Source organism: Cottoperca gobio, chromosome 13 (assembly GCF_900634415.1).
Source record: "Cottoperca gobio chromosome 13, fCotGob3.1, whole genome shotgun sequence".
NCBI lineage: Eukaryota > Metazoa > Chordata > Actinopteri > Perciformes > Bovichtidae > Cottoperca > Cottoperca gobio.
Window position 1 is genome coordinate 26,510,387 of NC_041367.1, and position 26,353 is coordinate 26,536,739.

At 42.9% G+C, this 26,353-nt stretch overlaps 1 protein-coding gene across 1 annotated transcript in view; it reads right to left on the bottom strand.

Moving 5' to 3' along the window:
* The window catches only part of LOC115017349 (seizure protein 6 homolog), a 182,432-nt gene that overhangs the window by 23,205 nt on the left and 132,874 nt on the right, over positions 1-26,353 (bottom strand). Inside the window, exon 6 of the mRNA XM_029445695.1 lies at positions 3,778-3,974. Within this exon, the coding sequence (XP_029301555.1) occupies positions 3,778-3,974 (197 nt within the window). The remainder of the gene's footprint in view (positions 1-3,777; positions 3,975-26,353) is intronic.

The following is a 26,353-nucleotide window of genomic DNA, read 5'->3' on the forward strand; positions in this document are numbered from 1 at the left end:
AAAACCGCTGGGGTCGGGTGCACTGTCACATGGGTGGCAGTGATGGTCAGGGACCTCGACGGACCAGACCCGGGCAGCAGAGGCTGGCTCTGGGGACGTGGAACATCACCTCTCTGTGGGGGAAGGAGCCGGAACTAGTGCGGGAGGTGGAGCGCTACCAGTTGGATCTGGTGGGGCTTACCTCTACGCACAGTCTTGGCTCTGGAACCGTACTCCTGGATAGGGGTTGGACTCTATTTTTCTCCGGAGTTGCCCAAGGTGTGAGGCGTCGGGCGGGTGTGGGGATACTCACAAGCCCCCGGCTGAGCACCGCTATGTTGGAGTTCACCCCAGTGGACAAGAGGGTCGCCTCCCTACGCCTTCAGGTTATGGGGGGAAAACTCTGACTGTTGTTTGTGCCTATGCCCCAAACTGCAGTTCGGAGTATTCAGCCTTGTTGGAGACCCTGAATGGAGCCCTGCAGGGGGCTCCAGTAGGGGACTCTGTAGTCTTGCTGGGGGACTTTAACGCGCACGTGGGAAACGATGGATACACCTGGAGAGGCGTGATTGGTAGGAACGGCCTCCCTGACCTAAACCCGAATGGTCGTTTGTTGTTGGACTTCTGTGCTAGTCATGGAATGGCCATAACAAACAACATGTTCGAACATAATGATGATCATAAGTGTACGTGGTACCAGAGCACCCTAGGCCAAAGGTCAATGATCGATTTTGTGATCGTATCATCTGATCTGAGGCCGCATGTTTTGGACACTCGGGTGAAGAGAGGGGCGGAGCTGTCAACTGATCACCATCTGGTGGTGAGTTGGATCAAGGGGTGAGGGAAGACTCTGGACAGACCTGGTAAGCACAAACGGGTAGTGCGGGTGAACTGGGAACGTCTGGAGGAAGATCCTGTCCGGGAGATCTTCAACTCACACCTCCGGCGGAGCTTTTCAGACATCTCTGTGGAGGTTGGGGGCATTGAACCTGAGTGGCCGATGTTCAAAACCTCTATTGCTGAAGCTGCGGTGAGGAGCAGTGGTCTCAAGGTCTTTTAGGTGCCTCAAGGGGCAGTAACCCTCGAACACCGTGGTGGACCCCGGTGGTCAGGGAAGCCGTTCGACTGAAGGAGTCCTTCCGGGTTATGTTATCTGGGAGGACTCTGGAAACAGTTGCAGGGTACCGATGGACTCGAAAGGTGGCAGCCTCTGTCGTGGCAGAGGCAAAGCAGCGGGTGTGGGAGAAGTTCGGAGAAGGATTTTCGGTCGGCACCAAGGTGCTTCTGGAAAACCATCCGGAACCTCAGGAGGGGGAAGCGGGGAACCATCCAAGCTGTGTACAGCAAGGGTGGGACCCTGCTGACTTTGACTGAGAAGGTTATCGGGCGGTGGAAGGAGCACTTTGAGGAACTCCTGAATCCAACTAACACGCCCTCTATGGTAGAGGCAGAGCTGGAAGCTGATGGGGGACCATCGTCAATTTCCCTGTTGGAAGTCACTGAGGTAGTCGAACAACTGCACAGTGGAAAGGCCACAGGGGTTGATGAGATCCGTCCAGAAATGCTGAAGGCTTTGGGTGTTGAGGGGCTGTCTTGGTTGACACGCCTCGTCAACATTGCGTGGAAGTCTGGGACAGTGCCTAGGGGGTGGCAGACCGGGGTGGTGGTTCCCCTATTCAAAAAGGGGGACCAGAGAGTGTGTGCCAAGTACAGGGGTATCACATTTCTCAGCCTCCCCGGTAAAGTCTACTCCAAGGTGCTGGAAAGGAGGGTTCGGCCGATAGTCGAACCTCTGATTGAAGAGGAACAATGCGGATTCCATCCTGGACGTGGAACAACGGACCAACTCTTCACTCTCGCAAGGATCCTGGAGGAGGCTTGGGAGTACGCCCAACCGGTCTACATGTGTTTTGTGGATCTGGAGAAGGCATATGACATATGGTACTGCAGGAGTATGGGGTGAGGGGGTCACTTCTGAGGGCCATCCAATCCCTGTACGCCCAAAGCGAGAGTTGTGTCTGGATACTCGGCAGTAAGTTCGACTCGTTCCCAGTGAATGTTGGCCTCCGCCAGGGCTGCGCTTTATCACCAATCCTGTTTGTAATTTTCATGGACAGGATATCGAGACGTAGTCGTGGAGGAGAGGGGTTGCAGTTCGGTGGCCTGAGGATCTCATCGCTGCTCTTTGCAGATGATGTGGTCCTGATGGCGTCATCGGTCTGTGACCTTCAGCAGTTACTGGATCGGTTCGCAGCCGAGTGTGAAGCGGTTGGGATGAGGATCCTGGATAAGCGGTAGACGATGGATGGATGGATGGAATCTCATATCAGACCTTCCAAAAGCTTCTGAACAAATCTTTCTGACGTCAGAATTGGGAGGCTTGGGCTTCTCTCTCAAGCTCTTTTTTTTACTCTTTACACAACTGTCTATTTTGTGTGAACCCTTCCTTTCAAGTACACCCTGCCTGTCTAGAAGGCTCCTACACACTGTGTAATAACATGGATCTTACACATTCTGCTGTTCTTGTGTGCATTTTCTTTTTATGTATGAAAAATGGAAATAACTATAGATATACAGTATGCACATCACTGTGGTATGTATGTATTTATGTATGAGGGTACTTACAATTTAATTTCATGCCATGTTTCAGTTGGTGGTTTGTATACGTGGCCTTGGAGCTAAATTCTGACACTGTCTCTCAGGATCAACGTAATGGAGGTTTTACCATAATTCTCTCGCAGGAATCAACTTTTTTCTTGGTCAGCCCAAAATCACAGTGTTACAGGGGTCTTATGTGTAAATGTGTCACATGCTATTATAATAATAAGACATTAATTTATCTTTTCCTATTGGCATCTGCCTGCATAGAGAGCATAAAGTTCCATAAATATATATTTTTTTATTAAAGCTTGAAACCAAGAGATGCCTTCATAGGGCAATATTTTTCCAGCCATTCAAATGAGCTTTCCTGGGGCGTAACGGTCACCTGCCAGGCCTGTTGGTGTTGCTCTGCTCATCCCCAGGCACACAGCAGCAGGTTCAGGCCCTCTGTTTAGGAGTTTAACTGGACAAACACACCAACATAATTGCACTCGGGCATTAGAAAAGCAATATTCTCTGACACCTGCCCATGTTGCTGTCTTGTGTTTACATTCCACCGATGAGATTCATGAAGAAAGTCTAATAAAAGTGTTCCCTCCCTTTATTCCTCATTGTCGAGCATCTGTATTCTGTAGCCTTTCTTTGCCTCTGAATTTATTAACTCTTATCAGATGTGTGCTGGCCACGGCATGGTGCTGATGGAAAGGCCCCGCCAACACAAGGGACATCTTCTTATTGCTTCCATTTTCAGGTCCCATACCTACAAAAACAAATTTCCTCAAACTCTCTTTCATTTTACCGAACTTTCCTTTTTACTGCCTTTCTCTCCAATCTGCTGCTTTGCTACCTTTTCTCTTTCTTTCCGTCTGTTCGTTTATGTATCTAACTAACTTCTCTGTAGCTGTAGCAATGTAGAATTCACTGATACATTGCTGATGCATCAGACAAATATTGGACTTTATTTATATTACACATTAAATAATAGTATATTTTTTAACTTTGTACAAAGCCAAGCTAGCTGTTTGAACCTGCTTCTAGTCTCTTGACATGAAAATAGTTAAATGTAAAGATGCTGAATATCAGCACAACTCTTCATATTGACAAAACGGTAGATGGCAGAGCTCTTGGATGAATGATTTGTGAGGTTTGAATCTCTAGTCGGTGGAGATATCTCAGAGCGCTGACTCTTTGGCCTACCAAAGAAGTGGGCTATGAAGCCGTTGCCGTAGCCGTAGACGTTGGTGGCAGGGTCAGACTGGAACTGGATGGTGAGGTCTGCAGTAGAGGTGTAGAGCTTAAATCTGGACTTTGATCCTCCATACTGACCCAGTGCTTTAGCTGTAAGGTCATCTCCATCATAAAAGGTCAATAGGTCATTCTTCCCAATGTTCAACCTGAAACAGGAGACACACACAGAATCAAATCTTTACTTAGTGTCCAACCAGCTTTAGAACAGCTTTTAGTAATATTTAGGTTGTTTTTTTTTACGTTTTTATGCACATAAAAAACAGGTGGATTTCCATGCTCTCTTTCGCCTCACCTTTAAACTCTCTTGCAGTGAATGACGTGCTTTTCTCCTACAGGTCAAACACCACCACCTCTACACACCCTTCACATGCATAAATACCCGTTTTGCAGATGAGCGATGTCTGACAGAAGGTTAATGGTATACCTCACAATGGGATCTTGCATTTTTAAAATGACAGTAATTGTACAGAGGGCGACGACAACTCCCGGTCAAACCAAGGTTACTTGTTTCTGCTACATCATTCACGAGGAGGAGTGTAGTTCCTGTTTGCTCCTGAGGAAACCATTCTCAGAAGTGAGATATTGGGGGTCACATCATTTATATTTTTGGAAGATTATTTAGCTTTTCAGCCTGGCTTTTATTCTTATATCTTTGTCCATCATGACAGAGCTCATAATAACATTCTGCTTATCACCTCAGTTGTAGAGATTATGGAAACACAGAAACCATCAAGCACAACATCAGTTGGGCTGTAACGAAAACCTCCTACCTCTCTCCAAGTATCAGTAACAACTACTGTATAATAATATAACACTCACAGTATACTCATATGTCTGCTTAACAAATACTTTTAGGAGTACTCTTTACATCTCCCAAATCTCTCAAACAGAGGTGTAAGGTACTTAACCCTGAGTTGCTCCAGGGAGACTGTCCCTGTAAGTCGGTCTGGAGAAGAATACCAGAATAACGTGGACAAAAAACTGAATTTCCCCTTAATATTTACAGAATATTCTAAAACATCTGATCTGCTATTTCTTTTTCCAATCATGATGTGATTAGCATAGACATTTCCATCTATGAGATGAATGAATCAACTGAATACCCACACTTACGGTCACAGTTTAACTGTCAAAGGGCCATGTATTTGTTCTGATTTGACCATAGCCTGTAAAGCTGGAACTCTTACAAACCTCAAAGCTGTTTAAAAATGTCACCTGGGGCTGAGCTATCTCGTTGTAGAGAGAAGATTTAGAGCATGGAATAAATGGCTGAGCCAGAATAAAGCAGTGACATGCTCTTTGCTGTCGCTAATTAATCACCAGCGGCTTCTGATAAAACTCATTAGCTAGCCTGAGATGGAGCTATTAATCACTATGGGAATGCCGGAAAATCAAAGGTTCAAGAGGCGTGAATTAAATTGACACAGCAAAGCCTGACAGGGGATGAAATGTTTATTTTTGACTACTTTTTTTTTACCAAAAACCGGAAGAAATGGAAGATAAATATGAGGTTGTAAACACACACACACACACACACACACACACACACACACACACACACACACACACACACACACACACACACACACACACACAGAAACGTTAAAGGCCCTGTCACACATATCCGTATGGCAGAAACATATGCTGGCATATATGAAAATTTGTCAGAGTCCAAATACGTCCAACGTTTCATCGGATCGGAAAAGTGAACGTATACAGATACGCATGTCTAACCTATAGACGGAATCGGAGTTTCGGGCTTCCGGTGGAATCGCAATGCATGCTGGTGTGGCAAGCCTAGAAAAGTGAGCACCAACTCTACAAGGCACGCCATATTGGATTTCTTCTCTACGTGTTTACATTGTATTTAGCTTATTCTTCAAGCGTGTTTACATTGTATTTGGCTAGTTTTTAGTGTGTATTCATCGCTCTTCTAGTTATGGGGTTTGGACACCGACATTGTGTGGTGAAAGGATGTTCAAACAGTGGGAAAAAGCTAAATAAATGGGCAGAATCTCATTGTGAGCTTCACGATTGCAAAAATTGCGACTGCAAGCCCCCGTTCAAACTATTTCCATTTCCAACAGCACTAAAGAACAATGATAGAAGGCTAGCATGTAAAAGAGACAGGATTACAATGAGAAGTCTTGGGAGCCCAAGAAATCTTCTTGATTTATATATTGACAAATGTACTTTCTATATATTGAGTTTTATAACAAGTTAGCTATATATTTATAATAGCTTACCCTGCAACACAACTGCAATAAGCACTTATGATATCGCCAGTTTTCTTGACTGCGCAGATCCATGCCGAATGTGGCATATGGGAAACTTTCATTGAATGAGTACATTTTGCTTTCAAAAAGCAATACTCAGAATCTGCGAGATATTTGTTTCAACCAGCCAGAGTCAAACAGTCTAAATTCTTTGCCTTCTTTGTATTTGTTCAAAGTTTGTTTATGAAACTCAACATCGTTCCCTGGGTGATCAGACATTAAAAATAATGTTATATCGCTGAGGTATATCGGCGGCCAAAAAGTCATGGTGTTGTTTTCATTGACCCAGCCATCCTGCAATGTCAAGGGATCAGGCACTGAAACGCCACTCAGAATAACCAAAAGCTTAGTCTTTTCTTTTTCTGTGATTGAAAGTCTTTCGTTAGCTGTTGGTTGCTCCTCAATGCCCATCTCTGATGCAGCAAACACCCTGGCAATAAGCTCGAGTTTTGTTCCTGAAACCTTTAAATTCCGCTTGCGGCAAAATACTTTCAAAGCTTCGACTTTCCACATCTGAACCTCATCATAAGAAAGGAGTTCAGAACTCATTGTAGAGTAGTAGGTTTGTTTACAACACGCTTGAAGAATAAGCTAAATACAATGTAAACACGTAGAGAAGAAATCCACACCAGCATGCATTGCGATTCCACCGGAAGCCCGAAACTCCGATTCCGTCTATTGATAGAGTATCACTTACTTATACAAAATGTATCAGACGAATGCCCAAAAAATATGGCGTATACAAAATATCGGCAATACCCTGGTTTACGTTGATATAAGGTAAGGTATAAGTAGTATTCGTTAAGAGCATGCGGTGTTACGCTGGGGTGCGTTGTTGAACGCTGATGTTTTGACCATGTTCAAAATTACCGGACGTACCCAACGTGTGTCTTCAAGTTATGCAGACGTTACACATAAGTTACGTTACGTTAGACATACATGAATACGGAATACGTACGTGAATACTTACCTACGTAAATACAGTATGTGAATACTTACCTACGTAAATACAGTATATGAATACTTACCTATGTAAATACAGTACGTCAATACTTACCTACGTAAATATAGTACGTAAATACCTACGTGAATACACTACGTGAATACGTTAGAGGTAAGTTAGATATAGGCTACCTCGGCTGACGGTGAACCCTACAGCCAACTTATTGATAACGAGTAGATAACCTATTCCTAACCTATGTTAAGATGATGCCTGACGACGGAGTAACTTATTAAACGTGTTTCTACAGTACAGCTAGCGTTCAGCTAGCGTTTTGGGAGCTTATTGGGGTTTGAATATAGTATATAGCTCGTATGTAGCTCATCCTCACTTCTTCACAGCACGTCTTGATGAATACATCAACCCATCATCAGAGATCATGGAGGATGCTGAGAGGCTGCGACAAGAGTACATTCTAGCCGTTCTCCAGCATCAGCATGATGTAAACCAAATGGCACTTTTCCAGCTCCGTTGGCCAGACGCTCTGATACGTGATACGCTATCAATATGTTTGACATACGTATAATAATTTGTTATGTATACGTTATGTATACGTCAGCTACAACACCGCTGTGGAAAAGTTGGACGTATTTGGACGGAACTGTGTGACAGGGCCGTATGTCTGGCGTGTTCGGCGTATCGTCTGCGTGCTTCGAACGATCCCAACTTACCCTTAATTTATATCAACCTATTGCCGATATTTCGTATGCGCCGGCATACGTTTCTACTATACGGATATGTGTGACAGGGCCTTAAAATCCATCAGGAATTTACCTTGAAGCCAATGCAGGGAGGCTAAAATGAGAGTTACGTGATCTATTTTATTTGATCCAGATTTTCTTTAATTTCTAAATGTATTTGTCATCCAGCATTTGATATCCTTCAAACAGGTTTTTAAAGAAGTCAGTCTGTTGGGCAGGGGCATAGCTAGGTTTTCAAGTTTGGGTGGGCGTAGCCCAGAGGTGAGGTGGAGCTGTGTGCACCTGCATGGTAGTACAATTACCATTAAAGGAACTTAGATGGCATGATGATGGATAAGTAAGTCTGGGAGTTTTGCACTGAGCAAAGCCACTACACACACACAGTGTTTTGTGCTGGTTGCGTCGTCAATATATTAGTCAAGTTAACCAGGTCCATGTTACCTGGCCTTAATCATGTTGACATGTCTTAGGAGTAGGGTGGACTTCACATCCCCTAGGGGGGGCAGAATTTCTAAAACATTTTAAAGTGAATTGTATGCATCTGGTGCACTTTTAGAGCAAAATTAAGATGCTAGATCTAATAGAACTTTGTGGTCTTGGTAAGGGGAAGGGGCACAACTCTCAACACTAATATGAAACATATATCAATCAATCAAAGTATAAAAAATACCAAAACCAAAACCAATGACAATTAAGTTAAATATTTTCATTTTGAAAAAAAGGAGCATGAGCCAGGAATCCCAGTTTTTTTCATTTGGATGTAAATTTATAATTGTTTCTTACTAATCTTATACTTGCTAATCTCTGTGAGCCCATGTGGTTGGGGTCAAAATATAAGAATGTTTGCCCTTATTGTTGATGGTACTTGCAACTGTGAAAATAATAATAAAATGCTTACAATTGTTTTCCATAGTGAACAAACGTTAGCTGTTCTGTAGCTAGCCAGTTAGTATTGACTACTGACAGTACACCAACAAACATAGAAGACCTAATGTTACTATACTTTTCCCTTTCCAAGACTTATTAAAAGTTAAGGAGCTAACACATATTAATAACTTCTTACAATTTCACACAGTGCATCTTTCAAAATGTCAAAGCTGTGCTACACCCATACAGTCTATGGCGGCACCCTTTTCCCCAGGGTCCTAGCGCCCTTGATTTACTCTGAGCCATATCTCCTTTCCCCCAGGGTCTTAGTGCCCGGTAGATTACATTGTAAAGTATGAAAGGGAGTTTTGGGGCGATTTGGAAACAATATTTTCAAATATCTGTATAGCGTTAATCCTTTCCCACACAAAAAGGAGCATGAGATGTGAATGCCCTTTTCTTTTTTCATTTGGGTGGCCTTTAAAACATTTTACTGAAGCCCACCTAAAATAGGCCTAGCTACGCCACTGCTATTGGGGATCCTGGTTTCATATAAATATACAGTTGTGTGTCATTGGCATAGCAGTAGAAAGCGATCTTATGATTGTGTATTAATCTGTAAAAAATGCAAAGTTACCAAGAGTGACTGTCAACTGTCTATCTGAAAAATAGATGCACCACTCAAGAGCGGTGTCTGCAACTCCTACAATGTCTTTTAGACGGCAAATTAGGGTACTATGGTCCCCTGTGACAAAAGCACAACTTAAGTCCAGTATGATCAGGGCAGACCCTTCATCAGCATCAGCAGCATCACACAATCACTACTGAGATAAACTGCAAAACGGCATCACCAAATTCACCTTCTATATAACTAGGTGATATAGGTTATAATAAATAGCTTATTCCCACCTCAGCATTTTTGTGCAGTGTTGAAGTTTAATAAATGCAGCTTCTGAAAAAAGTTAGAACCCTAAAATAGATTTTACCTAAACATCTTAAACACAGTTATAACTTTAACCTACTCTGAAACTCACATCATGAGAGGTAAGACCTGGAAAAACTTTTCAACTTGAAAAATATTTTGTTGTTTGAATGTCTACAGCTGTTCCCCACAAACATAGTAAAATGAGTGTGCCGTCTTCTAAACTCACTGTGTTCCATGTTTATTTGATTGCTAACGGATAAAGCCTCTCACCTGCTCAGCGAGCGAGGCCGATTGAGAAATATTGTCGGCTGGCGTCAAATTTGTTGTGATTAAGCTAAACAAGGCTTTGTGCGGCTCTGCAGTGCATCTGTAGAGAAAAATCAATCACAGCCTCCATTCCCTGACACTAATTTGATTTAGTTCAATTTGAAGAATACAGGACTGAATTTGGCCTGGCCCCCGGGGCCAGCTGCCAACACATTCTACCCCAACTATTCACTTTATCATCTGCTATATCCATCGCTCCAAAAGACTGAAATTCAGGAAGAGAATGGTTGAAACTATTTTTTTCAGCTGACTGAATATCTGACTTCTTACCAGACACACTGGTAAAGTCATGTCAATTTCACTTTTTCAACAAGACGTTTCCATGAAACATGTTTAAATCTATCAGATATCTAATAATGATCTTCTAAAGTTTAAAAACAAATTGACATTGCAATGTCACCTGTGACAATGTAACTGATATCAGCTGTTTTCAACCAACTAATAGGACCCTACATTGTACAGAATGTAAACAATTTGAACTATGTAATTTAGTTCTTTGTGATTGATAATGTTTCTTCATCTAAGCTTTCTGTTACCACCTGGGAACCTGGGGTTTTGTGATCAATCTTAACCTCCACATTTGAGAACACATATTATATTTCCTTATTGTTGATGATGCAAGCATAGGGGATATTATAATAATTCATAGTCATTGAAAAAAAATCACAGTTCTTAAAAGTTGGACACAATTACTTATTGGACCTTTGCTCTGTCTTTTTCCATGTGTAAAATACATTTCAATAAAACATCCATTATCAAACATCCAGGTCAAATTGACCTGCAGTATTTTAATACACTATCTAAAAATAATCAGTTCAAATTAGTAAAATATTAGTGTGGCTGGTCAAAAAAATAATTATGGCTAAACTATGGCATTCATGTCATGTTTTAAGCTACTGGATCCCTGAATTACCCTTGGGATAAATAAAGTATCTATCTATCTATCTCTCTCTCTCTCTATCTATCTCTCTCTCTCTCTCTCTCTCTCTCTCTCTCTCTCTCTCTATCTCTCTCTCTCTATCTCTCTCTCTCTCTCTCTATCTATCTATCTATCTATCTATCTATCTATCTCTTTATCTACCTACCTATCTATCTATCTATCTATCTATCTCTCTCTCTCTCTCTCTCTCTCTCTCTCTCTCTCTCTATCTATCTATCTATCTCTATCTATCTCTCTCTCTCTCTCTCTATCTATCTATCTATCTATCTATCTATCTATCTATCTATGTATATCAACGGTATACAAGTTGTACGTTGTAGTAAAGTACATGTATAAAAGAAAAAGCTAACATTTTCATGTTTGCCGACACACAGAAGATTGTTTCAGCCTTCAGTCTTCTGGAGATCTGTTTGTATTGTCTGTCATGGCAAAATCTTTCAGAACTTTACCCAGACAAAAGAATAAAACCTGTCATACAAAAAAGACACATTTAAATGTTGTGTCTGCATTAATGTAGATAAAAGCATCCCAGCTTACACTCACTATTACACTTGCTTTGCTGTTTCACTTACATACAACACAGGACTAGAATCCTGAGAGATGTACGACATCACTATTGATAACAGATGAGGCATGTTGGATACAACAAAGAAGATAAATCACCAAATGAGTCTGTGACAGCATACTGACCTTTTCACTTTAATCACACTTTTCAACTCCCTCCTCTTTCATTTGAAGGCCATCCATAAAAGTAATTTGATACACCTTAGTGATAATGTCCCTTCTGCCTTTACACAGATGAAGCAGGAGATATGTGTGTGTGTGCACAGGTGTCTGTGGAATGCAATAGCCAGGGACTTCTTAAAGGCCTCATATATCTCCGTGCACTGTCTAACCCCGAGGGCTCTGGGAGAACAGCTGCTATTGATAAGCTTCATCTAAATGCTCAGACACCTGCTAGGCATATGTTGAGACAGTGGGAATACTTTTTGCCATATTAGAATGCTTCTCTCTGTGGAAATGTCTGTTTTGGTATATTGCTCTCTAGGAAACACACATGATACACACAGTGAAACCCCACTAACAATCCCTAAATGCTACAATGCTTATCACCACAGTACAAAAATGAGCAACAGACTGAAAAGTAAATTAGTCAAAATACATGCACATGAACAATTTAACCCCTTTAACACAGCTGCATTATAACTATTGTTAAAGCATTTCCTGTGATTTTAAGGTTAATACTTCAAAAGGAATTTAGCACTTTTTCCTGAAACTGGAACATTGCTCTAGTATGGTACACATACTACCATCTTAAGCGCGAGGCCACCAAGATGACCAGGTCCCCTTAAAATGCATCTTTGGGGTGAACAAAATAACAACAACAAAATACCACATACAGGTTTAAATCCTAGAACTTGTGGAGTTAAAATAAGAAAAGGTAAAAAAAAAAAGATGCAGTAGTAACACATGTCGTCTTCTTGTCTTTTTAGGCTAATTTGTTGTCTAAATGTTTTCACAGGATACGTTCACTTCTACTCAAATCACCTGCTCTGCTAAGTGAACAGCAGCAATTACTTATGTTGGCAGACTTCCTTTCAAAAACCAGAGGAAGCCATTAATCAATGCTTCTAAAAGTACAACAAGAACACAGGTGTTGAGAAAGAGAGAGAGAGAGAGAGAGAGAGAGAGAGAGAGAGAGAGAGAGAGAGTGGGAGAGACACACAGACAGCGAGAGAGAGAGAAACAGAGAGAGAGAGAGAGAGAGATTTTTGATTTTTCAAAAACACTTTATTTACATATTCTTAAAACAAACAGTTTACTCATAAAGTGTAACGAAAAATCATATTATCATATCAAAAAATATACATTTATAAATAACAACTCTATAAATATATAAAAATTATCCAATAAAAACCTGTGCAAAGTGTAAACATTCATTGTTCACAGTGCAGATAATATTTTTAAAACACCAACGTTTTTTAAAAGTGTCGAGATCCCCGGTATGTTTGTGAAACCTAAAATCGAGCCAGAGTCTTGCCCTGATATTACACAGCCACACTGTCTTGGCCTCCTGCCCCTCTCTGTTCTCAACTCTGTTTTTCCTGCTGATATAGATGGCCATTTTTGCCTCTCCCGAGAGGAAATTTAGGAGCTGCCACTTTTCTTTGTTATCTTTTTTGTAGGCAACTCCCATGATAAAAACACTCTCGGTAAAAACTACGTTAAAAAGACTAAAAACCAATGTTAAAAGAGAGAAAAACTCTGTGAGTCTCTTACACTCAGTAAAAACATGGAATACAGTCTCACGTAAGTTGCAGAAAGGGCATTTGTTAAAAACAGCAGGATTAATGACGGAGATAAAAGCGTTACAAGCGACGGCACCATGTAAAATCCTCCACTGGAGGTCGGCTGTCCGCTTTTTGAGGGGAGGTTTGTAAAAAGACCCCCACTGTGGGCTTGGTCCACTTCCTGAACCCAGTCTGTTACTCCACACAGTGGAGGGTCTGCTGCACAGGCCTTTCTTGTGGATGCTTTTTACACAGTTCATATATAGAGTCTTTTTGTCGGCTCTGTGCAGCGTCAGTCCTGCCGGGTTGGTGACCTTGAGCAGGGGACCGGTCAGTACTCCCAGCCCTGGGCTCAGGTTGATCTCTGGAAAAGGGTCTGCTGGGTCTGGAGAAGCCTTCCCGTCACTGTAGTCTTTTATTGTTCTCTTCTCCTTCCCCGATAGCCTCTGGCTCCACAGCTCCAGAATCCTCTCAGCCACTCGAACAGAGGTCAGACCCAGCAGCAAGCCTAGGGCTCGGGCATCACTCAGCGCCGGCCCCACTGCATCCACCAGTTGCTGCAAGCACAGGGTTTTGGACCTGCAGAGCGCCACCATCAGGCTGGGTGTGCTGCTGCTGCTGACGTCCAGCCTGGCTCTGTAAATCAAAGGCTCCTTCAACAACCAGTGCAGAGAGTCCGACATTGGACACCTTTTATGATTAAAAAGGGCCCAAGACTTAAAAACACCCTGATAAAAAGGAGGCAGCCCATTTAACTTTAAAAAATTAGAATCAGTTAAAAACAGAGCAGCATCCAGCCCCAGGTTATTTACACGTCTGAGAATGCAGCTGGTCACATCTCTCCACACCAAATCAGCCGGGCCGGTAAGATATTTTTGTAAAAACTGAAGTCTAAAAGTGGCTGTTCGGCTGGCCAGGTGGACAAGGCCCTGTCCCCCCTCCTCTCTGGATAAAAACAGCACCCCCTGTGGCACCCAGTGTAGACCATCCCAAAAAAAATCTACCATTTCTTTCTGTAGTTTTGCTAAAAGGCCTGAGGGAGGGTCTACACAGGTTAGACGGTGCCACAATTGGGATGCTACAAGGTTGTTTAAAACCAAAACCCTACCTTTAAAAGACATCTGAGGGAGCAGCCACTTCCACTTGGAAAGCTTTCCCTGAATCTTTTCTGTGACGTTCTCCCAGTTCTTCTGGACAATAATTTATTTTCCTAAAAACACGCCGAGATATTTCAGGCCGTCAGTTCTCCAGGTGAGGCTCTGGGGAAGAACTGGGAGACCGCCACGCCACTCCCCGACAGCGAGGGCCTCACTTTTCTTCCAATTTACCTTCGCCGCCGATGTTACACTAAAACTATCTACTATATCTGTTAAAATGTCCGCATCTCTCTGGCTTTTAATAAAAACAATAATATCATCTGCGTATGCGGATAAAACAAATCTGCTATTAAAACCAGGTAAAACCAGACCTTGTAGGTTGGAGCGTATTTTGCATAGGAGAGGTTCCAGGGAGAGCGCATAGAGCATCCCCGACAGAGCACAGCCCTGCCGGACCCCTCTACACACTCTAAAAGGAGCACACAGAGTACCATTAAACTTCAGCACACTCTCAACTTCACTGTACAACACCTTGATCTTGCCTATGAAACCAGCGCTGAACCCAAACTTCTCCATTACTTTCCAGAGGAAGTTGTGTTCAACGCGGTCAAAAGCCTTTTCCTGGTCTAGAGAAATCAGACCAGTATCAAAGCCCAATGAGCTGGAGACCTCCAAAACATCTCGAATTAGGTAGACATTGTCTACCATGGACCTGCCGGGCACACAGTAGGTCTGGTCCCGGTGGATGACCTGCTCCATAGCCCCCCCCAGCCTGGTGGCCAGAGCCTTGGACAGAAGCTTGTAATCCACACACAGCAAAGACACAGGGCGCCAGTTTCCGATGTCCTGCAGGTTTCCTTTCTTGGGCAGGAGCGTTATCACGGCCCTGCGGTAGGACATCGGCATGGAACCAGAGGCCAGACTCTCGTTAAAAACATCTAAAAGATCTGTTGCTAAAATGTCCCAATATGCTTTAAAAAACTCAACAGTGAGGCCGTCGATGCCGGGAGCCCGCCGTCCTTGCATTTTTTGCAGAGCAGCCTGTAGCTCCCGTGTGGTCAACGGCCCCTCCAGCTGTGAGTTGGTTTCCTCTGCTACCTGCGGTAGTCCCCCTAAAAACCCCTCTAAAAAAGTTTCCTCCCCCACATACTCACTCGAGTATAGGGAGGAATAAAAACTCACAGCCCGTGTTCTGATCTGGCTTGGTTCCGTTATCTCTTGCCCTGTGACTGAGAGCAGTGAGTGGATTACCCTCTTCTGTCCGTTCTTCTTCTCCAGGCCGAAGAAGAAACTGGATGGAGCATCCATTTCGGTGGCGTTTTGGAACCGGGACCGGACCAGTGCGCCCTGGACTTTAACGTCTAGCAGGTCGGCTAATGCCATTTTTTTTACTTTGAGGATTTCAATATATCCTCGATCTCCTGTGGACTCACTTATTTGTTCTAGTTCCACTATATCACCCTCCAGGTCTTTCATAGATCTGGTGATGTCATGTGTGACATTGAGGGTGTGCTGCTGACAAAGCATTTTAATTTCCGTCTTACCATGGTCCCACCACTGCCTAAGACTGTTAAAATCACTCTTCCTCTGCCTAAAAACACTCCAGAAATAAATAAAAGCTTCTCTAAAATTTTTATCAAATGTTAAAACTGAGTTAAAGTGCCAGTACGCGCTTCTTGGCAACACATTTCTAATAAAAACATTACATAAAAGCAAAGAGTGATCTGTAAAACCAACAGGTATAATATTACACATTTTAAAAATGTTAAAATGATGTTTAAAACAATAAATACGATCTAACCTGGCAGAGGAAATCCTATTCCCTCTGCAATGGGACCATGTGTATTGTTTAGCCTCTGCGTTCATCCTCCTCCATACATCCACCAGACCATGAGAGCGGACCAGCTGCCTCAGAACATGCTGGGACGCTGGATGCGGCTCTGCGTGGTTCCGATCTACAAAAGCATTTTCTGTACAGTTAAAATCCCCCCCCAAGAATAAAAAATCCTCCGAGGCACAGCTATTTAAAACATCATTAATTTTTTGTAAAAACAACTTCCTCTCTGCACCGATTGTTGGGGCATACACATTTATAAAAACAGCATTAAAAAGGTCAAACCGGGCTTTTACTAAAAGCAACCTCCCCTCGATAAAATGCTCGACCTCCAGTGAGACTGGAGTAAAAGATTTGGAGAAGAGGAAGCCCACTCCTCCACTAAGAGATGTGTTGTGGCTTAAAATGACTTCCCCTTCCCACTCCCTCCTCCAGTCTATCTCGTTAGAGCCGTCGCTGTGCGTCTCCTGTAAAAAAAGGACATCAATGTGTTTTAATTTTGCAGTTTCATAAATTTGTGTCCTTTTTTTAAAAACTCTGGCTCCGTTCACATTTAAAACACCCACTTTAAAAGTATCCATGGCTGAGATGTTAAAATAAGAAAAAATAAAAACAAATAAATTAATTAAGACCCCCATCATCACTATTTATTTGTTTTTTTACTTTAAGCACAAGTTTTTTTAATCTATACACCTCCTGCTCAATGAGGCCAGACTCTTTTTGGCTCATATGGAATCTGCTTGAGCTAATAAAAACGAGTAAATCCGGGAAGTAATCCTCCACTTTTACTCCGTGTTGGTTTTTTGTTTGTTGGAGAAAAACTTTCAACATTTCAACTGAGTACATTTTTGTTTTCTGGCTGTTGCTCAGAGTAAAACCAGGGATGTCGCTGCTGTCTGACACACACTCCTCTTCACTAGCACTGTCTTCTGCCTGTCCCTGCTTCCTGCCGGTCTGTCCTTCCTCCCCGACTTTACTATTCTTGGCATCACTGGATGCACTCTGACTTGTCTTTTTCCGTTTTGTGGCAGGTTTTGTTTTTTTAACCTCTTCCTCCATCTCTGCCTCTTCTACCTGCTCACTCCACGGAATCTGTATTTTTTCTGTCCTCTCTCCTTCTACACCACCCATTTCCTCAACTACATCGCCCGCTTCCTTTTCCTCTTCTGCCCTTACCTCACTCACCCCCTCTGCCTCACTTGCCTCCTTTACCTCTTCTACTCCTACTTCACTCACCTCCTCTGCACCCCCCCCTCTTTTGCTACATCACTTACCTCCTTTAAATCTTCTACTCTCATCTCTCCAACCTCCTCTGTACCACCTACCTTTCCACTCCACCCATCTCCTCTACACCACCTATCTCCTCTACCTCTTCTCCTCCCATACCACCTGACACCCCCTGCACTTCCTCTCCCTGTTTTTTTTTGTTTTTTTTCCCCATTTTTTTCCACCACACCAAGTGAATTAACACCACCTATCCGTGTACAAAGCTGGACACAGCAGCTGCGCGTCCTGGCGCGGCGCGTGGAGCGGCCACCGGCCGCCCCAGCGGAGAGCCCTCCTCCGAAGCCGCGGCCTCTCCCGGCGAAGAGCCCCCGCCGGGGGAGCGGCAGCCACTCCTCCAGGATCAGGCGGAGCTGGACCCCCGCGCTTCGGACAGGCTCTCGCGGTGTGTCCCTCCTCCCCGCAACCAAAACATTTCATAACCGATGAAGTTGCAAATAACACGTATTCATAATCATCTACCTTAACGTGGAAGCGGAGGTTGAGCTCCGCATCTCGGTTATTCAGTATCATATATAGCTGTCTTCGTTGAGACACTACGTGCTTCAGCAACTGAGATTTACATCCAGACAGAATCTTTTTTACCGGGGAAACAACTTTCCCGTGTCTGGATAGTTCTCTGCTGAGAAACTCATCGGTTATGAACGGAGGGACATTAGATATTACAACTTTGGTTGCGGGCAGAGTGAGTGACATCACCTGCACAAACACTCCGCTCACCGTAATACCTGTCTCGATGACGCGGTGCAACCCGCTCCACCTGGTCCAGGAAGATGACAACAGCCCCGTTCATCCGCGCCAGAGACTTCACACTGCCATGTCCGACCTTGTCTCCCACAGCTAACCCGATCTCCTCAACGCTACACGGGAAGCCGGCTGATATTTTGATCCCGTGCTTCCTCGTTAGCTTGGTATAGTCTCCATTTGCCATGACGTCAGACGCCGGCCGGCAGAACACCGGCAGGAGAAAAACACCCAAGAGCACCCCGACTATCCACCCAAACGCACCAAAAAGTAAACTAAATCAAACTGTCACCAATGAACTAAGTTAAATCAAAACCCATTATTAAATAAAGTAAGAAAAAGAAAGTATCGAATTAGCACCTGCTCAGCGTCTCACTCACACAACCAAACTCCCAGCATGCACCGAGAGAGAGAGAGAGAGAGAGAGAGACGAGAGAAGAGACGAGAAGAGCAAGAGAGAGAGAGAGAGAGAGAGAGAGTATGTATTCCTGCAGGCTGTTGTGTAGCATCATAAAAGATTTTATGATAACAATTTTAAGTCAACAGAAACTAAATCACTTATTTTTCTTCTTACTCTTTCGACTCTTTGAGGTATTTAATGTTTTACATGTTGTCTGTAAAACACTTTGATTGGCCTTGTTGTTGAAATGTGCTTTATTAATAAACTAGTCTTAATTCCCCCCCCCCACACACACACACACACACACACACACACACACACACACACACCACACACACACACAGTCTATCTGTGTAAAAATGGATTTGTTGGCTCCTGAGTGTCGCTCGCAGATTACTGCCCTAAATTGCTATAAAGTGTGTTTACCCGTGAACAGAGATGTAATCCCCGACCTTCTGTCTGTGGCAGAGACAATACAAGTCCTCCGCCAAAAGACTTCACCAACTGTGCCAGATTACACAGCCCTCTAAAACCCCGTACATATGCAGGTAGTGTCGGGGGCTGTGACACACACTCTGTGTGTCTTACTGAGTGTTTCTGGTCACACGTCCGTCTGCGAGTCCACAGATGTGATTAAAGGGATTAAACACTAATGTTTCCACAGAGCATCGTGTGTGTGTGTGTGTGTGTGTGTACATATTACACAGACGAGCATGAAATAAACTTTCCTCGTGTGTTTCGACTGATGCACGACAACAATATCAGGTGTAGCTGCACAACACATCCAGTGTTTATGATGGCGTGTATTCGTAGATGCATTATGGGTATTTATCTGAGGAGCTTCACATTAAAACACTTCAAGCTCTTTAGAGATGATCTGTTCTTCATCAAATGTGTCACATGACACAGAAATCAACATTAAAAAACAAAACTAGCATCAGGGAGCAAAGAGGAAACACACACACACACACACACACACACACACACACACACACACACACACACACACACACACACACGTCCATAGCGTATCTAGGTTAACTTTGTCTGGCCAATCTGCTGGGGTTTGTCTAACCTTAATCTCGTCCCGTGCCTGGCGGTGGGAGGTGTACAGCACATAATTCCACAGGATTTAATTCCTTTGCACACAGAAGCTGGTGAACAACAATAAAGCAGCTCCACTCACAGACCACAGTCTGACCTGCAGGTGTTGCAGGTGTTGCAGGTGTTGCAGGTGTTGCAGGTTTGGACGCTGAATACTTGCAGAACAACGTGTGAAGAGAAGACATCCACACAGAGAAGAGAGCGACCAGAGGAACGGAGACATGATTCATCTTCTCAGTTGTGAGTTGGTGTAAATAAAAGATTAATAAAGATGTGAAGAACACAGGAGCTGCAGTTTGTTTCACGGAGCTCTGATGTCGAAACGCGTCAGAGTTTGTTTTTAGGTCGACCGTCACAATAAAGGCTTCGGAAGTATGATTTTAAAATGTGATTGAATCGTTTTCAGACCAGAGAAGTGAAAGTCCTGCTCAGAACTGTACAGATCACATGTTCTGCTCCACCCAAAGCCAGCATTGATCCCACAGGCGGAGCTGCATTGTCAGGACTAAACCCATTGATCAGCTCCTGCTGGTTCAGGGGGGGGGGCAGATCCCAGTATAACCAGTACATCGACCCAGCAAACCAGAGACAGATTAGACAGAAGAGAAAGAAAACATTGATCCAGCTGCATCCAAAGGGCACCCCCGTCCCAGAGGGACCCCCCCTCCATCCTCCCATCCCTCTCCTCCGCTGCACGCAGGACCGCGTCCTCACCATGTGCTGCTCTCCACCGGGGAGAGGCACCACCCAAACCAGCAGCAGGGAGCTGGTGGTGCACAACATCCACCTCTGGCTCACTTCAAATCCAACATCTGCAGCACACACACACACACACACACACACACACACACACACACACACACACACACACACACACACACACGTAACACACACACACACACACACACACACACACACACACGTAACACACACACACATAACACACACACACACACACATTCACACACACACACACACACAACATACACACACACACACGTAACACACACACATACACACACACACATACACATTCACACACACACATTTCTCCTCAACTGTGCATATGTCCAACTGTGATGAATGAGTCAATAGCAGCGCAGGGCAGCCGAGGAGTCCCAGCTGCCTCCAGTCCAGATCGGCGAAGCTCAGCCCCCCCCCCCCCCAGTCTGGGGGCAAAGAGACGTTCACCTCAGGGACTGCAGTAAATATGTTACCACACTATCTATACTGTGGCAAGATGGCTCCAATGCATCAACCTCTGCCACATGCACGTGTGCGAGACAAGAGGCTCGAGGAAGACGTTTGTTCTTCATGTGCAGGAAAGTGAAGAACACAAAGCATGCAAATAAAGCAAAATCACAAAGAAGAAGAAACACTTTGAGCAAGTTCCCCGGCTCTCCTGCACCCTGCTGTGGGCAATACAAGCATTTTGTTTCAAGAGTAGTCGAGGACGGGACATCCATACAAGACCGCCCCCCCGCCCCCCCGGACCCCAGGGTGGACCGTACCTGTTTGCCAGATGTACACTGGTTTAGTTTCCACTGCGGTTTGTGCATCCATCTCCCAGACGCAGAGACAGAGCAGTGCTATCCTCCACAGAGAGGGGAGCGGTGCACCTCTCCAAACCTCCAGCGTCCCCACAGCTCTGCTGGCCAGCCCCATGGCCCCCGCACGGAAAGAACTGTAGTTCCCAATGCAGTGAAGAAGGGGGGGAAAACAAGCCTGGCCCCGAGGTAGGGAGCTGGACTGAAGTGTGTGTGTGTGTGTGTGTGTGCTGCTCCTGCTTTGTCCACACCATGCAGTGCGTCCAAGAAGAAGTAATCCCAGGCGGACAGCGCTCCTCTCGTCTCTCCTCTCGTCGCTCCTCTCTGCTGGGGAGGGAGATGGAGGTCTTGGCAGTAATAAAAACAGGAACAATAGATCCCTGCGCGCAGCCTGCTGCTGCTGCTGCGCTGTATGCCAGGTTGATGCAGAACCTCCCTCCCTCTCTCTCTCTCTCCCTCCCTCCCCTCTCTCCTCTCTCTCTCCCTCCCTCTCTCTCTCTCTTACACACACAGACACATGCACCCCCGCCCTCCTCCCTCCCTCCCTCCTCCCTCGTCTCTCATCCCTTTTTCAAACGGCTCAGTGAAGTTGTCAAAGCAGGCAGCTGGATCAGGCAGGTGGAGGTGAGTTTGTTGCAATGAAAGTGATTAAAACTGACAACAACTTTACAAAACCTCTGATCAGTGTTAGCGGGGAAATACAAATAATGAAAAACTTTATTGACAGTGCTTTTTCCAAACAAGAGATGCATCTCAAAGTGCTTTACAAAAAAATAACAATGTAACATGTTTAAAATGGGGACAATAAAAAGATGAAATTAAAAAGAGAAACCATTAACAATGATTATTATTATTATAGAATGAGTAAAGAACTTATATTTTATATATATATTATATTAATAATTACATTTATAGAACACATTTCAACAATAAGGTGATTCAAAGCTTTACAAAAAACATTCAAACATTAAGACAAAGTGTTAAAGAAAAATACAATTACATTTAAATACAATTAAAAAAACAGCCATTAAAGAGAAAATAAATCAAATCAAGCTAAAATTATTCAATTGCAATTATGAGCCAAATTTAAAATGTAGTTTAAAGAGTCGACGATCATAAGAGATGTGGGAGACAATAAAGCAGTGTTTTACTATTACTATAAACTGTATACATGTATGTTTTATATACGCTTTATATATATATAAGTTATATATACACGTTTATGTTGATTAAACTCATTTAACTTCAATGTATTTTACAGGTTAGCATGTTGACGTTAGCGTTAGCATCAGTGATCATTTTGGCAGCTATTTTACACGAACATTCAGATCATAGTGCCCGTGCTTGTTTACCCTCTTAGTGCATGGATCCACATTTAAACATACATCTGTTGACATGTTTGTATTGATTGAAGAATAATTATTATACATAACAAATATCTGCTGTTCCTGTTTTGGTGAACTTGTAGCCTTTGGCCGCTGAATTGTGATGAATGTACTGTTTATCAGAACATAATAACAATAACAGATAATTATCGGTCTTGCTTTCCTGCTACACTAGTTACAGAAAAGACAACTCTTCTCCTCGCAGTGTGGGTGTGAGCTGGAGTGGGGGGGGTGGCGGCTCATTATTGTCTCATCTGTGGTCGCAAACAGTAAACTCATCAAATTCAGTGATAGCAAACTCACAAATGGGCTACGAGTTCACCAGGCGCCGAAACAATGAAATGTTTTATATGACACGTAAATCGTACACTTCCTGTCATTGGTTTGAGGTCTGTTCACACCAGAAGGTGGTTCACTGGAAGCGGTCTGAGACCATGACCCTTCGAGACGGACTGGAGTCCTCGTGCACAGACCCAAACGTCCTGCACCTCCTGCTGTAAACGTCTTACAGCGCTGACATTGGATAGTGCGTTAGAATGACCACACCCCTTCTGCAGGGCCAGGTAATCCCTCTGGGTAATCCAATCCATATGCAAATGAGCAGAAGGATCTCTCACACGTTATACATAATGTAGGTTCATTCTCAACACATTCTCTCCCCCCAACCTAAGTTTAGGTTTCAGTAACACAACTAGTTAATGTTAAAAAAGACAAAACCTTTAGTTTCACTCGCTGTGTCCTGTGTTTGTGTGACGGAGGCTGATGCAGAAGAGGGAAGTGGGAACAGGTGATTGCAGGCAGGTGATGGGGGAAGGAGTGGAAATCCAAGGGCATGTAGAGGATGGAAGTGAAATGGTAATGAAAGGGCTCGGGAATAGGGGAATACGGCTGGAGAGGAGGGACGGAGAGAACACAGCCCTGCCCAATCCCCCTAGGCCCCTTCAGTCATTTCACAGCCATTAGCTTAATAAGGAACATTTCACCCGCTGCTCAATGTGGACCCCCACAACCAATTAGCCCTGCTGGGCTCCCCGTCTATCTCAAACTGGCCAGCTGGCGTAGTGCTTCAGTTAGGACCCCCGTGCCAACCGGAATCATAAACACGCGCACAAACTGTGATTGACCATAAAAGTCCTAAAATCACAAGGTAACATTAATCGCTACAAGATGGATTTATTTTTAATGAAATGTAACAATGTCATGAATCTCTTCTCAAGATGTTTGCAACGCGTCAAATACTGAAGCTTTGTCGTGGCCCTGAAACCGACACGCGGAGGAACCCGACACGCGGAGGAACCCGACACCGCGGAGGAAACCCGTTACGACACAGATACTGCCGTGATATAAATAGTGAGAAGGTCCGTGATGCACGGCGGGGAGGGGAGGTGCATCGTTCCTACAAACAAAAGAAATGTCCTTAGTAGTTCTGTTGCCTAAAGCTAAAGTTCCTGTGAAGACAGAAGTTATTTTGAAGGCGATATACTGTAAACATACAACATACAGAAGAAAGGGATCCGTGCAGAGCTCCACGCTTACAGCACACGGATATCTGAGAATATAAGTCCGTCTACACAATCAGAACGTCTAAATAATATTCTTTTACTTTGTTATTGTCTATAGTGGGATTTGCATAAAAACACACAATTCAAATGATTAAAAATAAATGATTGTGATTTTATTTAAATACTTGCTTTGATTAAAGTTAAATCTTTTGGTAGTTAATGATGTATTATAAGCTGCTTACAGTTAGTGTTAGGAAGTTAAACAGCTCATAATTCCCTCAAATGTAATTTGCTTTTTGCTTTTTTTTACCAAAAAAATACATTTTACGAGATTTGAACACATCATGATAACGTTATAATTTACTTTTCGGCCAATACTCAATTTTACTGAATAGAGCCTGAACGCATCATAATGTAACTCAATGGACCTTTGTTTGTTGTTTCTTTGTTGTTCACATTGTAACATCATCACCTAAGGCCCTTCTGGGCTTTGGGTCGGGTCATCTTGTGCCCTTTGACCCCCCCTGGTCACATGGGTCACTGGGGCATCTCAAGGAGGAAGGAGAACTCAACAGGGAGAAAGTCAGTTTGAGTGAGAGCAAGGCTGAAGGCTTATCAGGGCTGTAAGGGGTTTAAATGTGACCCTGATTAGTGGGACTCTGGGCCGGATGAGTCTCTGCAGTTTAGACGACAAAACAGATACCGGTAACTATATATAATGAGAAAGTGAGAGAGCAGATAACGCTGGAGTAACACAGATTATACTGTAGATTAAACGTATTATAACAACAGTAGATCAAAGGAGACTGAAAGTGGAGTTCAGCATATAGAATATTGAAGGGTACAGTATAGGATCGAGTCTTTAGTGTGATTAAATCTTCTGTACTGTTTCATAATCACTTGTTTCTACTTATAGGGATTTTAGCAGCGCTGTAAAACAGGACGACCTCATGTTGGTGAAACTGATGGAGGCTCGCCAACATGTAAAGTGAGACGGTTGTGTTTCTGTGTGTGTTTCTGTGTGTGTTTCTGTGTGTGTTTGTCTGCCTTGAATATCTGTAGCTCTGCACACAGTGAAGGGAATGTGATTTCAAGTCTCAGGGTTACGTCTTCATGTGTTTTATTTATTTTTGTATCGTTATGTCTGGTTTCCCTTTGGGACACAGTAAGAGTACCCTGTAATGTAAAGTACCCTGAGCGTAGACCTCAGATGAAACTAACTTAATCACTGTTGTGCATGAACGCTCCAGAAGAGCGCTCGTACCACGTACCACGTGCACACGTCGGACACTTTCAAGATTTTATCAGGATTTATTAAGAAAATCAGAATCTAAGACATAAAATAGTGAAAGTTAAATATACATAAATAAATATAAATATACATTTGTGATTACAAATGAATACCTGAATGTAACATGAATGTAGTAAATGTGAAGAAATAATTCATATATATAAATAATAATAATAATAATAATAATAATAATAATAATAAATTGTATTTATAAAGCGCCTTTTCAAGCTAAAAGCAACCTCAAGGCGCTAATATATATATATAAATATATAAATATATTTATATACATAAATATTTATATATATATTTATATATATATAATTATAAATATAATATATATATATAAATATATATATATAAAATATTTATATACACAAATATTTATATATATATTTATATATATATATATATAAATCTATAAATATATATATATTTATAAATATTTATAAATAAATATATTATATAAATATATATATTTATATACATAAATATATATATATAAATTATATATATATATTTATATATATATAAATATATTATATATAAATATATAATATATTTATACATAAATATTATATATATATTTATATACATCTTAATATGCAAACAACCTCTGAGGACCACCTCAGGGTCACGGACCCCCGCTGAAACCCGTGATGTAAGTTCCATTAGCAGAGCGTCATCATAAAACACGAGGCTGCTAGAGGACCGATGCTTTCCACCTACTTCACCTTCCTAACTGTTTCTCTGTCTTCAACGAGAGACACAACATAAACTCCTACACTTCTTGCAGTGCTTGAACGCACCACAAGCAAAGCAAATGTCAACCGAGTCTCGCGGGATTTCGTGAAATGTAAACTATTGACACACAAACTTTCAAACTGACGTGTTTCAATGGAAAGCACGTTTGATGTTCTGTCCGTCAGGATGAGAGCAGCCTGGGCAGCCCCAGAAGCTGTATAGTTTAATAATAACTTTACTCAACATGTAGTCACAGTCATCCTTGTTTT